Below are 15,422 nucleotides of genomic sequence, written 5' to 3'. Positions count from 1 at the left end.
TTTTTCGATTTAATCGCGTATTTCAATTCTTCACAGTGTCATCCCTTTAGCTTCGTAATTAATTAATTTGTAACTTTGTTCTCTGCCGCAATACGTTTCCATGTAGTTATTTGAACGTTTCATCGGTACGCGAATTAGTACAATTAGAGAAATCAGAAGACTGAAAAAGGCTGGAAGGTTAAATTTCGTGGTACAATACCGGCCAAATTGCGAATTAGCCGGATCGAAGCTGTGATTTCGCGTAAATTAGTTAACGAGAACAACGACAGGATATTCTTGATATTTCCCTGCGGAAACCGCGCCGCGAACGGAAATTCACCGGATTGAAGCATTCATTAGGGATGTCGAGTGTGCGTGAATACAATCAATTGGTCCTTGTAATCGGATCTACGCGAGCACAATGTGCGTCTCGGTTGCTATTATACAAAATCCGTGGGAGATGGAGACAAAAGTGCTAAAAAATTGGAAACTAGGATTTTTCCCCGAAGAAAATCGGATGTACGTAAAATTATATGGTGAAAATCTAAACAAATTCATCTAAACAAGTAACGTTAAACGTATATGGTAGAGTATATATTTTCAGAAAGGTGAAGAATTCTTTTGCGCTATACTCGTCGAATAAAATTGACGAAAATTCTCAATGGTATATCGATCAACGAATTTATCGATTAAACTTCACAATCATCTAAGTCTAAGAAAAGTATCTAACCTGAACAACGAAGATCGAAGAGAACATCCAGTTCATTCGACTCTTTATAGACGAAACGAAAAGAAACGATAAATGGACAACGAAAAAGGGCTAGGAGGAAAAAGAGAGTGGCGAAAAGTGGATTCGAGCGTAACCTCGTTGGAGAACGACCGGAGAATTAACCCCTAGCGTGTTTTTCTTAATTTTCTTTCTCTCTGTCGACCGGCCGAGTACGAATTGGAAAACGGCCGCTTGCCGAAGGCCGATCGATTTGTCAGAATTTTCAAGTAATTCCACCGATACTCCGCCAAACTTCATTTGTTTTAATTATCCTTTCGCTCGTTAATGTATCTCCGCGGTATCTAGTCGGTGGTTAGAATGATTTTCCGCCTCCTTTCAATTCATACACGTACACGCACATAGACGCACCCGTGTTTGCATCAAAGTGTGAAAATTGGAAGACGACTGATTCCTTGCTGAGTTAAAAATGGACCGGTTCTAGGCTGTCTTAAATAAAGATTATAGATTAAGCCATCCAGTTGGTGATAACGGACGATTCGTCTGTTTCAGGCCAGGGATGAACCTGAGACTGTTCCTATGGACTCTGATAGGTTTGTTCGTGGTGCTCGTTGGCTGCTTCATGGCCAGCATCTGCTTCTCTACAGCGGATCTTTTAACGGTTCAACTTAGGCAAACTCTTCACGAGGGTGAGTTCCAGAGTTTAAAATAATATTGGGGAGGGAAAATTGGGGAAAAATCGATTATGTCTATTTGATTTGACTCTAACTGAAAAATTACTTTCTGCCGCTTATTTTTTATGGACATTGAGTTCTCCCGGTTTTATATCGCTTTGTCTTCATTTCTAAATTTTTAATTTCTCGAGCGATTTTCTTTCTTCGCCAAACGATTAATCCCAAACAGATCTATAATATCTTCGAGCTTCGCGATTTCCCTAATTTCCATCCATTGGAACAATAAACGCTCGCAGGCGTTGCACGAAGCCAACGATAACTCCATTAACGAAAACGAAAGCAAGGCAAACGGTATTCGTCGGTGGCCGAGCGCGGATAACCCATTTTCCGAAAACAGAGAGACAAAGCGAAACCGAGGCAAACGCCGGAATCGTGAAATATTCATCGACAAACGATGTATGCGAGCGATATTCGCGGATCGGCAGGTGGCTGTACGCGAATTCATTTTGTCCGCGTGATCGCCTCGTGAACGCCTATCCGTTGTCGCCTATCCTTTTTTCCCCTTCCACGTTCCTCTCCCTTCTTCATTTTCCGCTGGCCCGTCGTTTTTCCGAATTTGAATATTTAACAAAGCAAACAGAAGAAAGAGAAAAATAGCGGAAAGATTGGATGTATACGAGGCACGCGAGGCACGCTAGATTCAGCAGAGTGTTGTCTCAATATGGCAGGCAGATGGTGGAAACGGTGCGCTTCCGCGAAATAGTATCCGACTATGTAATATGCAAATCGACGGTCGAACGCGACGCACACCGGCTGTCCCGTTCGAAATTACCGATGGAAATCTCGTTTGGTGTCTAGCTACTTAATGAATAGATACGTGACTCTGTGGATCCTCTTGCTCCGGGCCTCGAAATTCGAAACGTTTGCTCCCGATAAACTTGCAGGCTGATGCGTCGCGTTCCGCTGCGTGCTCTACGCAAATTTACCCTAATTAGCTGTAAATTGTGAGAGATATGGAGATCGCGATCGACTTAGTGCTTCTGGGTGAGTGCTGGTGAAGAATCGTTTATGGTGCAGGACATGTGTTGTATATTTTGTATCTCGTGAATTTAGTGGTAATGACAGAGTTCAGAATAATCCAAACATTAATACCACTGACAAATTATACAAAAAGAAACAATGTATCAGTGAAATGTTTCGTGGTGATCGAATTAACAGTTGTTTGGTCCACGATAAACATATATTTTACTTTGATTATCCGCGAACCGCGAACCATACGAAGATCTTCGTGCGTTTACTATTTCTTTATCTTCCTTTGACAAAATAAATGTAGAATGAAGCATGACAAAGTTATAAAAAAAAACAGAATTGTAATAAAATAAAATTATCTATGGGGAATCTTTGTATTCGTTATTCTACACTTGCGTTAAAATGGAAAGATCCACGTGGTTACTTTGAAATCTCCCAAACCGCTAATGAAATCGCTATAAACTGCTCGATCTCGCGTGAACCTTCAATCGCCAGTATTTAACTAGAATCGACATTTGATTATTTCGATCATGAGTTTTTAATTAATACGCCGAAGGTCTCGACCGCGAAATGAAAATGAAAATTTCAATTTTCCACGGATCCAACCACTTCGACAAATTCCTTCGATAGGATATAAAATATCGGAAAGTCGTAGGCTAATGCAAAATATTCCAGGCTACCGGCCACCGTTCCGTGGAATTTGTCGGCGCTTCCACAGAATACCGTCCCATCTCGTGTGAGAATAATCGAGATTCATGTACGCCCGACGATTCTGCCATTCTTTTTCATACACCGTATGTCTCGTTCCCAGGAGTCACTTTATTGGTAACCCATGGGAGATTCAATCATCATGCATAGGTTAAATATTATTTGCGTCTCTCCTTTAGTGCCATTTAATAATTATGATTTTTTTAAGATAATACGAATGAATCGTGTTTGATCGTATTCTAAAGAATTAGTTCCTTCTAAAATTCATCAAAATTCATCGTCAAAATTCTCCGTATTCTGTGAAATAGGTATGAAAAGATACTTCACAGATGTGTCATGGAAGCGAAAAATAGACAGCATGCAGGTTAACATGCAATGTTGTGGAATAGATTCGTCCGACGATTGGCACAAGACATATTGGCTGCAACGGGAGTTTCTTGTGCTTGACTCACCGGATATCTTGAGGTAATTATCGCTTAATTATGTCAAGACAATCGAGGGTCGATAGCACCTATCGATCGGATACACCATAAAATCTATATCTCATCCGCGTTTATCGACTATTATCTTCTCACCTACCCTCCACCATGGTTCATGGACAATGTGAGCTTTATCGTCTTACGATAGTCGTGTTACTTCCAAGGAAGTGATCCTGCTTAACCCAAGTGGAACATCTTCCCAAGAAAGTAGTATATCGAAATTTTATCGTGGCTATTAAACTGTTATCATAAGAATTCATACGGTGTTATAATTATAATTAAAATTGTAACCGGAAATTGAATTTCTTCGAAAAGATACGAACTGCAATTTAATGCAAACTTAATGTCCGTACAAATCCATATTTTTATAAACGTAACAAAAAAAAATGGAATTTTGCTTTCGTTATTTTATATATTTTCGATTATTTATTTCATACATATATCCTACTATGTATTATTTATTTGATATGTTTAATATTTTTATTATTCTGTATATTTTGCATGCTGCGTGTTTAACATTACGGAAACTTGTCTGAACATTAGTTAAAAACTGAGCGGGAACAGGTTACAATTTCATTGTTATCATTTTCATTTTCTTGGGAAAAGCAGGATTGATAAAAAGGGAACTCCAATCGTCCCAAATACCCGTTTCAATTATATGATACGACACGGAAAGAGTTCCAGTCGCTTCACTGACAACAAAAGAATGTAAAGTAATTCATGATTCACCCTGTATAAAACTATGAATGGAACATGAACCCTAACCTGAATTGCAGGCAAACACAGGAGAATATTACTATTCTATGAATATAAAATAGGATACCAGAAATCACACGATCAAGCGCATTGAAATTCAACAAATCACGACACCCATCCCATCGTGTTGGTAACATTTTTTCCACGAGCATCCGCGCAATAATTACACGTAATACCCAAGCCATTTCTGTCCACCGACGGCGAGGAACAAATTTTCCAGGAACTTTAATGGAAACGCAGAAAGTATGCCAGGATTTTAATTACGACTATACGCGTTCCCACCGCGTAGAAACGAAATTTTAACGGGAGTAGTTGACCGAGAGGGGTGGTCCCGTCATACGATTTTAAAGCGGCCATCCACGATTCTGCAAAGCTGTTCATACTCGCTACATCGACGTCGTTGTTTCTTAGAGGTTTCCATTTCTTAATGAAACTATACGTTGTGTTAAAAGAACGTGTTCGTGGTCTTGATTATTAAATATACGCCTTATACTTATAGGTTGATGCACGTAGGATGTTTCTTTGGATTCAAACTTTAATCGTGCGTTGAAAATATCATACGTTTAATCCGCTGATTAAATTACGCTTAATTCCTACGTGATTCGTTGCACTCCACCAACTAGTTTACATGAACCTAATATATCGTCCACTTTTTTCTAACACCCTGTATATCGAAAAAAGAAAAAGCACAAGGAAGAGCGTGAAGGAGATGAAACGTGATTCTACGCCCTCCACGAGATGCTCCTAGAAAAGGATTTAAAACACTGCTGGCTCCTCGGCAAAGTGCCCTTCCATGGCCAGATTATTTCCACGCCGTGGAAAGGGCCTTTCACCTCAGGTCTGGCCCACCTAACTCACCCTCTAAGGGCTCCTTCGTGTGTGCTTTTACCGGCCACACGTTACGCCCATGCGAAAGCATTCTCCATCTGGATTTAGAAATGGTTTACGGCCGGTGAAATGTTGCACGTTAATGCTCCTCGATCGCTCAGATTCGTTTGTTTCTTTAGAAAGAAAGTTGTGTGTAACATGGAGGAATTTTTAAGCGAGGTCGTGAACCGTTATATTCTTCAAACCAACCTAGATATCCATATGAGAATTTGTGAATATATTAAATAAATTTCGACTATCATTTCCGCACTATTTATTTCATATCGTTAAAATTATATGTCTCGTGTTTGCGATATGATTACATCACAAAGGAGGATGATTGGCCTGTCTGGCCATCGGAATATTAATATTGGATTGAGGTGGATAAGTCGTGATATGTGCTAAAGAAAAACTAGAGTATAGTTAACAATATATTTATTAACAAACTTTCGATATACACTTTGCGTAGAGCTTGCGATTGCCGTGTCGAGTTTCCTCTCGCCCGAAAACCGGTAGACGAGTTAGGTCCAGAAATTCCACCAAGAGTCGATGGTAAACTGATTCACTGATTATGGTTTTTATTGATATTTGGTCGGCCGTGGCAGCGTATCCTATTGATGACAATTGGGTTGTCGTATCGAGGAGTCGTTTGTTCCGCGGGTCCATAGCAACCCATAGCAGCTCAAAAAGTCTGCCGATGATGGGCTACTATAAAGCGTCATTTGAAGGCTCGTCTTAGGGACAGGTTCAGGTTAATCACGATGGTACCGTATGTTGCGATCCGCTTCTGTTCGCGGGTCCGCGTATTTTATTGCGCAGATATACGCATATATCGGCGCTGGTGTCCACTAGGAAGGAGATCTTCGAGTGCCTGTCCATGACGAATATGCGGCGGGATACTAGGCCGTCGTCGCTTGCCCCGCTTACGAACGGCTGGTCCCGTTTCCCGTATTCCAGGTGCACGGGGAACGACACTTCTTCGCGCATTCTAGGAACGTCGCGTGGTAGTAACAGAGTCCGAACTGCTGCAATCTGTTTCTCGAAGTCGATCTACGACGACTCCGGTTTCGTCTTCGTAAAGGGCGTCTTCCATCGCGTCCCAGACGCGATTTAGTCGTTCGTTGTCGCTCTTTCTGCGCTGACCGCGACAATCCGTCCTGCCTCCGGGAGGATCTTGTGTATACTATCGGCGATCCGGGTTAGCGTTTCAGCTTTCTTTTCGTCCATGGCGTCCAGAACGTGTTGCACATGTACCGGTAGTCGGCTCTCCCAGAGCGTGAGGATAAAGTCATTCGATGTCGACGGGATGGCAAGATTTATTAGATCCCGGTAGAATTGGAACGGCGTCCTATCGCCTATGTGTTCATCTTCAAGCATCTTTCGCACTCTCTTGGAGTCCGAGTCCCTCAATCTCTTAATGAGCTCCTTCTTGAGGTACCCTCCGGCGTACATCGTGGTACGTTACCGGCGGGGCGAGTAGTATGTCCCGGCGGCACGCGCATAGCTGCACGTGCGGCGCGGTAATATTCGCGACAACGGTCTGAAATTTCGTCTTGTCGCCCGTAATCCGGGCAGTTCCGAACTGCGCTTCCAGCATCGCGAACCACAGTGTAACATCGTATGGCCAGAACGGTAGTACGCGGAACGGTGTGTTCACCGCGTCTATGTTGTCGTACGCGTCGTCGTACGTTTGGCTCCGTCGATGATCTGGCAATCATCTTGTCCGAAGGATAGGGTCTCTGTGTAGCAAGTCACAGGACAGAAACCGTTGGAAAGTTTGCTGTCGAGTGCCGCTACACGATCATTCTGTAGGCGATATGTGCTTCTTCTTGGTACATTAGGTGAAAATAAATATTTATGCATGAATAATTAATTAATGATACGCGTATTTCCCTTAATTCTCTGACATCGTTTTGTATATTTATAATTTTCTAGTTTCATTTTGTAAAACTTCTATCGTACCAAATTACCGTATTTCAAACTCGATTGTTGTGAAGATCGATCGCCTTGTGGAATGCCGAAGTACACAATTCATGATCATTATTACCGCTTAAATTGCAAAATATCTGGCAACAATGTTCTTCGTTCGAATCAGCGTCCAACGAAGAATTAAAAATTAGAAATTTCCGCAAAAATCTTGCACTTTCTGTAATTATTCCATAGAGTTTTCCGATTGTAATAAATTTCTGACAGTTAGCAAACTATCTTTAGGATTTTTGGTACAGATACCGTGCGCTTGATACCTGGAATTGTTGAGGTTAACGAATTTTGCTGGCTGCGAGTAGAGAAGCGGAAGTAACGGATGCGAAACATTTGAATGAAACAATTCATGCAGTCGGGGCGAGTTCGCGTTGCTTAGAGTAGTTTCGCGGTAATTGCCTAATAGTTAGGTTTCTGTAGGCTGACGTATGTGTGCATTATGTGGTAGCGGTAATACGTTCGATAATAAAGGGTTAATAGCGCGTTCCGAATAGAAGCCTTTGTGTCGTGGCTGGTAATCGCAGATAGAACAGTGGGTTATCGATTTCTCGTTATGTTAATTGCAGAATTATACCTTCCACTAGGATCGAGCCCCGGGTCTCTCCTCGCCGCCGCAACTATTCCCCAAGCGTCAACCACCCCCTTCTCCACGTTGATCTCGTAAAATCCATTGAGATTATATCATATGCACGCGACAAAATGGCTGACGCCACGGGTTAATTCGATAAGGTGTAACGTGACATAACATCGTTTCAATTATGAGAGGCAGCATTTCGCTCGGTCGATTGCTCGAATGACCTAGATACCTAAATTTCAAAACAGTCGTTTCTTTGATTCTTTGTTAACGGTTTAACGTGATATAACATCGTTTTAATTATGAGAACTACCATTTTACTCGATCAATTATTCGAACGTCCTGGATACCTAAATTTTAAGGCAAGAGTTTCTTGAATTCCTTATCGCCGCTTTCAGCCTGTATAATTGAAACATCTTAAAATACCTAATCTAATTTAAAATCTACTTTTCGCAATAGTTTTGCAACTAATATCGTGTTATCGATATTGCCTTTTCATTTTTTTTTTCTTTAGTACTAAAAATCTATCTTTACCATCTGTCAGGTACATTTCAAAAATATCGATTATTATAACGATGGTAATGCTCTTTCCTTAAAGAATTCTTACAGTGATCCCAGATTTGCCAGCAATTTTGAAAAGACTCCTACATCCGATTAGCTCTCGACGGAATCTATAATTCATGGAAGCAACTTTCCGAAATGATCTTTCTCCAATTTCGCATCGCGAAATCCAAGCTCGCCTCTATCGATGTCCATGAACCGATTCAAGCCGCAGATCGATGCCACCGCGTTTAATTACCCGAACGTAGCCACCGTATAGGACACGTGAAAGTCCTGTGGTCGATGACCGCTTTTCGCACGAAAACTTGCCACGAAAAGCCACGGTCGAGATGGTGTCGCCGGTCCAGGAGGGTACGCGACACGGTTCGTAGCTCATTCTGTACTTCGCAGACCTGTTCGCGTACAAGTTCGAATTAGCAAGTTCAACAACTTGCGGAATGCCAATCGGTGGCTCGTTTAATGTTCGCTATCGACGTTCCCCGATAATTTCCTACGCCTGGCGTCCACTGATCCTGGCTTTTTCTATGACTATCCAAGAAGTAATTGAAAAAAATTGAAGCGTTTGTCAGTACCTGCGAAAGTACGTGACAATTTCTTTTAATTTTTAACTCCCTTCTTAATCGCTCTACAACCGTACGTAACGATCTTTTTTACTTTCTAATTTTGATATTACTTTCATAATCGGGGACAAAAATATTCCCGCAAAAGAAAAACCTCAACTCAAAATCGCCACTTCCTTAAAACAAACTCAGTCCATTTACGGCATAACCATCTTTCCCTTGTCCAGCTGTACCGATGTAGCAGCCAACATCTTGGAAACACGTTTCTACCAAAGTATAACGATTCTTCTGAACGACACCGTAGAGACCGGGATAAGAAGGAGGGCTAGAGAAGCAGAGGAACGTAAAAGAGAGAAAATGGATTGTACGTGTGGAGGCGATCCGACACGTAGGAATCTTGTTTCAGGTACGCGAAAGTGGATGGTCGCGTGACACCGCCGGTGGTGCCGTGGAGTTGCTGCCGAATCAACGTAAAGGGTCCGTGCTATCACGATCCGCTTCAGCTGCCAAATTCGGAACAAAACTCCACTTACGACAGCCTAAACCCTCGGGGCTGTCTCGTCGCCATCAACAGCGTGCTAAACGGAACGCTCTATTCCACCGTAGTCCTGATCGCGTTTCTGTTTGTGTTACAGGTAAATCAATAATAACGCGCCGGCCGGCGCAAACAATTGCTTAGTCGAATCGGGATGGCTGGGATTAAGTGCGTTTCACGATGGATCAAATTTGTTATCGAAATGATCGTTGGACAACGTCGAACCAACGTAGATTATTCTTTCCATTGTAATTTCTAGATACGTTTATGTCAAAGACTATATTTGATTTTCTACACTGCGAATCAAATATTGATCTATTTAAACAGAGGGAATTTCTAAAAATCTGCTGAAGAAAAATGACCAAAGGGATTAAGTCGACGTAATTCGCGGATTTTCCAAAGCTCTTTTTTGACAGATGATCGAATGAAAAATTACAAGCGTAGATAGCAGCAATTTTATCGCTGCAGCTATTGGCGGATCTAGAATAAACAAGCGCGACAGTGGAGAGCTGCAAGCGAGTCGACGAGAGGCGGACTGAAATAGCGGTGGATTATCAGATTCGTTCGGAATTATTGATTGCCTGGACGCGATGATACCACGTGTCATCGAAGCCCGCAAACGCGTAATATTTTAAGGTGAAAGGCTGCTTTTCACGCCAAATTTCCATCGTTTCGTTGCTCTAGTAATTCAACCCTCGATCGTATTCATCCGACAAAAATATTCTATGAAATCTAACAAGACCATCTTAGACATTATACCTTCATTGACAAGATGTTATACTATGCGAAGAAAAGCTCGCGCGGCAAATTATTCTGATCCAAGAAAAATTCTTTAAAATCTGATGTCCTTCGACTAAGATAACGTAACAAGATAATGTGATAAAATAATCAACGTAAAAATTCGTGAATATTATATCTCCAATCGTTTTGCTAACTGGTCGCGAATACTTATACAGTTCAACTTATAATATAACATGAAATATAAGGAAACATAAATGTTTCCCTCATCTAACGGCCACTATCATCTGTTCCACGCCTCCCTGGTCACTGACCACTAAGCTTTCCAAGTTTTGTCTCGCTAGCTGTCCACGAATTCTCAGAATCATGACGCGCAGTGTTCAACCTATAACACATGAAATATAATGAACATTAATGTTTCCCTCGACTGATGACCACTATCACCCCTTCCACTGCACATTACATTTAATCCGCACCTCATTACGTGTCCTCGCTCCGTTTTGTCTTTTATCGATCTCTCTCATCGCTTTGGAAATCATCTGCACCATATTACTTATTGTTAAAATATTGGTATCTTGCTGAACGTAAAATGGCGGGGTTTTCCTGTTCTAATACCTATACTTTGTTATAAGCACAATAGTCTTTTGCTGTTTTCATTATGTTTAATTATGTTTCAAAAATTTCATTTTATTGGTCGGTTTACTTTCAACTACCACAACATCGCTATTCCAGTGATGTAAGTCCTGAAATTCGATATTAGCTAATTTTATTATTAATCGGAAATTAATGCTATAGATTTTAGGCAATCGTGCTGGTCGAGCCGATTATTAATATGAAAGCGTTTTAATATATAGTAAATAGGATTTGTACTGCCATATCGAACAGTTACTAAATTACGCCACTCACATTTTTGTTAAATAGACTGTATCAATAGAAATTGCCCATATTCTGGCAGATCTTTTTGTTAAAAACTTGCTTCAAGACAAAGTAAAATTGAAGCTCTTTTCTCAAATTCTTGAGTTCTATAACACGTAGTCGTTATTATTTATATGTAATATCGTGATATAATGTGTTTACAAAGAGTGGACAATAGAGATGTTAATCAGACAGAAAAAGACGATTGTTGTTCAACCTGAACTATTCACGCCAAACGCACAGAAAACAGCGCAATCCACACTCTCTCGGCAACGCCACTCGCAACCTCTGTCTCCGCTCGACTCGCACTCTGCTTTTCGACTAATGCTCTGGCCGTTGCCGCATTCCGTTGTCTTTTTCCTAGGCCCACCGCACACGTGTTCTGCAGGCGCTCGTGGCCAGGGTCACGTAGGTCTTTTCCACGAAACTATGCACTTGAAAAGACTGATGACACATTGATGGGCCCGACGGCGCCTCGGCTCTCGCGACATTGTTCATAGTTCGCCCGATATTTCTTAGGCCTTTCGTCCACGATACTACATATATTATACATATTTTTACATTTATTCATTATATTTGTATTTTATTATATTTGTTATATCGATACATATATAAAATTAATTACGAACAGCATTGCAAGTGCAAAGAAAAATTTGCAACATAAGGAAAGGCTTGACAAGGGGAACAAATTTTATAGTACAAATACATACAACTAACGTACGGAAATTCCTTTTCAGATTTCGGTGAGCGTATTGTCGAGGTTCGACTTCACTGCCGCGAGGAACGCGGTGGCGCTTGGAGATCGGTGGGCAGCTTCACCGGGTTGGCTCTATGGCCGTCTGGATTTTGGCTTAGCCAGCGGACCTAATCTCTGCCAGATAGATCGGGTTAGTGGACCGGCTGAATTGAATCAATCGATTCCCCGGATGAGCCATCAGCGAGTCGCTCGACGAACGATGCTGTTCGTAAATGTGCGAAAAATCGGTGTCAATCGAATGAACGAGGAAAATTTCGGACGATCAGGTTTTAGATCGATTGAGAAAAATGAAATAATTTAATTCGGACAATATTTGTCTAGCTCGTGGCTATAATAAGTACTTTACACCTCTTTATAATAAGTACTTTTCTCTCATAATCAAACAACAACTGATAAAAATCAAACTTTCCTTCAACCACTTTACGCGTGTACCAAAATTTCAACAAGTCCCCAAAATTCAATTAACAAATCAGAAAAAACTGTCCTCACTGCATTTAACGTTTCAACTACTCGTTCGTACATTTTTAATGTCTCTCTCAGACAGTTTCATCCGAGCACGCTCGTTGCTGTCTCGTTTTTCGCCGGAGAGTTGCTAATTCTCAAACCCTACATGTGTAGACCGAGCAACTTGCTGCCAGCTGAAAAGAGTTAAAGGGAAGCTACAGTAACTTTCTAACTTTGCTAGAAATATCCACGGAATGAAGTTTGCGCCTCTGCATCTATGTATATGCAGCTGTATGTGTTGTCGGTGGAACACTTTGCTCAAGCGGCGCCGCTCCGGCTTTATTTGTTTAATTTTCTAATTTCTCCGAGTTAGAATGGAAGCGCACGCGCGCCACTGAAAGAAACGGAGACCCGCGTCGGACTTTCATTAGAAAGGCGACCACGTGATGAAGAAAAGTTTAAAAACTTTGTAGCTACGAGTGTTGGCTGAAATTTTATCTCTTGACATTTCTTACTTCTATCACGCAGACACCGCGTGAACGTTGCTATTTTATTAATCAATGGGTAGGTGGATTATGGAGAAACACGTGCAATGGGTAAATTGCGCGAAATTAACAATTCGGGTAGAAAAATTATAATCTTATTAGTAAGGCTAGTTATACAGATTAACCGAAACTTATTTATCAAAAATTCGTCCAGTCTTCGCTTCTTATCTACTGCTTCTTCTATTTATCGAAACCGAAACTTTCTTCCAACAGTCTAAATTAATTCTAATTATTCTTCCCCCTAATTCAACGATTCCATTTTCAATCTCCCCATAGAAAAACAGCGGACAAGGCGATACGATGATCGATCTACGTCCGCTTGTATATTCCAGCGATACGGACTGAGAGCTCTGGAAACCGAAACAAACCAGAAAATAAAACCAAAGCCGTCGAAGAAGAATCATATTTCCACGTCAGACACTTCCTTCACAAGCCCAACAAAAATTCCCCCACCTTTCAACGCAAATATATAATACGGTTCCGTGTAAGCATCGATCAAGTTTAACTTCAATCGTAGAGATCTATAAGAATCGAGGAACGTTTCTCGAAGCTTTTATCGAAATGAAAAGCCATCGCCGGAAGACAGGCGCGTTTAACGAAGCAACGCGCGCGTCCTCCGCGGGGATTAATCGATCATCGATTACGATACACTCTCGAAACGGCCTCTGAGGAACAAACAAGTTTCGTTTAGAACGAGAAAGACGATAAAGACGCAGACCAGAGCAACGGACGATAAGATAAGAGTCCGTAGAGTTTCTTTCTCGCAGAAGTACGTCGCCAAGATTCGACGATAGCTTTCACTATGATTACTGGGAATCGGTTAATCGAGTCGCGCCACTAAACCGCTCGTTTTCCCCGTCGTATCGAGTCGAACGATCGATGGGTCTGAACAAAAGAAAGGAACGGATGGAGGAGAGATGGTACGGAAGCTTCGAAAATCTCGACCGGGGACCGCGACGATGATAAAAAACCGCGTTCACTGTGCTCGATCGTGTTCCTCCCCCGACGAATCGAGATATTCGATGCGATAGATAAAGGAATCGGAGAAACTGAAGAACAGATGTAATTACTAGAGTACAATCGTTGGATACCGATGGTTAAATGGAATAAAGCTTACATTGCTCCGTTTCTTTTTCTTCTTTTTTTTTTTTTTTATTACGTAAAAGAATTGTATCGATGGACGATAAAACACGATAGTCAAAATTTTATAATCCTTTGTTATATGAAAGAATATTTTCCTCGTGACTGATAAAGTAAGATCTGAATAGAAAATTTAGAAACTGTCAAATCAATCTGTAAGTTCAGGTATAATAAAACATCAAAGAAATACAGAGGTTCCTTCCGATATACGATCGTGAAATAATGTGAAACTAATTAACTGACAAAAGTTGAATCAATAATACCATAATATCTGTCAACGACAAAAATAACCGAGAAGGATATGAAACGCTAAAAAGCGTAGAGAAATGGCCAAAATTCCGTCGGAAACAGGCGAAACAGTTCGACTGGAGCGTCTGCTAAAGAAAATTCGAGAATCTAGCTTTTTGTTCCTCAAGGCTGACAGCAGGGGGAGGGGGAGTGAAGAAAAACCTCACTCCACCCTCATCACGTTTAGAGAAAGCTCGAGATTCGTGGTTCTCGTGGAGGAATCGGGAAGTCCCGAGGCGGGAGAAGCGACCGACTAGCGGAAAAAAGCATAATTGCGTGCTCGTTCCGATGACGCGGACTCGATTTAAACTGCTAGCCGCATAGCTCGCAAGAAGCAACGAAAACTAACAGGGATCAAGAACGGTAGAATCCCTAGGGGATTCTCGCGAATACGCCTCGTTTCGCGCAGCGGTTTCGCGCGTACAAACTGACGAGGGTGCGGTTCTTTCGTTGCAACTTACAGCTGTGTTCCGTCGCTCGTGTCAAGCGAATCGAGGCTTTCTTGCGCGTAAAACGAACGATCGATAAACTTCATACAGATTAGTCAAGCTACAGTAACTCACGAAAATATTGGAATACTTTTAGAAAGCAAAAGATTTGGAACAAATCTAAAAATACGTAGATATTACAAAATATTTATTGCAAGCGTATATTTAGTAGAGAAGCTAGTGTAACGAGTGTTAAATATGTTAACCAATATATTATTGTTATGGCCGAGCTTATTCTACTTTATTTTATTATTATTTTATTCTTTTACTCAGACGTAGTGGTTAAATCGCAATTCGGAATTTGGGAATATTGCTGTGAAAGGTTTTCAGGATTCAAAGGTTCGCAACCTAGTTTGATACTCTCTATTTTACAAGGCATAAACAAAATTTGAATAACTCATTACACCAGCTTGCTGCTCCATCATTTTCATCCGCGACGACTCGGGACAAACATCAATATTCATGATTCTATCAGGGCAGCTTCAATCTTGACTCGAAGGCTCTTTTGAATCATCACATTCTTTGATCAAAAATAAAAGGTAAAAAGCATATTTAACCGATTTCTCTTACCTACTGAAACTTAAAACTTCATTTCTATGCGACACACTTGCCTGAATATTTGTAAATTTTCCACAAAAACGGTGTATTTACCCTTTAAAAGAAGTACGACCGTATTTT

At 41.1% G+C, this 15,422-nt stretch overlaps 1 protein-coding gene across 1 annotated transcript in view; it reads left to right on the top strand.

Annotated features, from left to right (window-relative positions):
• Positions 1-13,925, top strand: part of LOC117233936 (photoreceptor outer segment membrane glycoprotein 2-like) — a 61,626-nt gene extending 47,701 nt beyond the window's left edge. The window contains exons 2-6 of the mRNA XM_033494676.1: positions 1,259-1,395; positions 3,426-3,582; positions 9,301-9,529; positions 11,820-11,969; positions 13,105-13,925. Of these exons, the coding sequence (XP_033350567.1) occupies positions 1,266-1,395; positions 3,426-3,582; positions 9,301-9,529; positions 11,820-11,969; positions 13,105-13,173 (735 nt within the window). The 5' untranslated portion in view covers positions 1,259-1,265 and the 3' untranslated portion in view covers positions 13,174-13,925. The remainder of the gene's footprint in view (positions 1-1,258; positions 1,396-3,425; positions 3,583-9,300; positions 9,530-11,819; positions 11,970-13,104) is intronic.
• Positions 13,926-15,422: the final 1,497 nt, after the last annotated feature.

Source organism: Bombus vosnesenskii, unplaced genomic scaffold, assembly GCF_011952255.1.
Source record: "Bombus vosnesenskii isolate JDL3184/JDL3185 unplaced genomic scaffold, Bvos_JDL3184-5_v1.1 scf7180000013301, whole genome shotgun sequence".
In the NCBI taxonomy this organism is placed as follows: Eukaryota; Metazoa; Arthropoda; class Insecta; order Hymenoptera; family Apidae; genus Bombus; species Bombus vosnesenskii.
The sequence above is the reverse complement of the archived record's forward strand: the minus strand, read 5'-3'. Positions and strand labels throughout refer to the sequence as shown.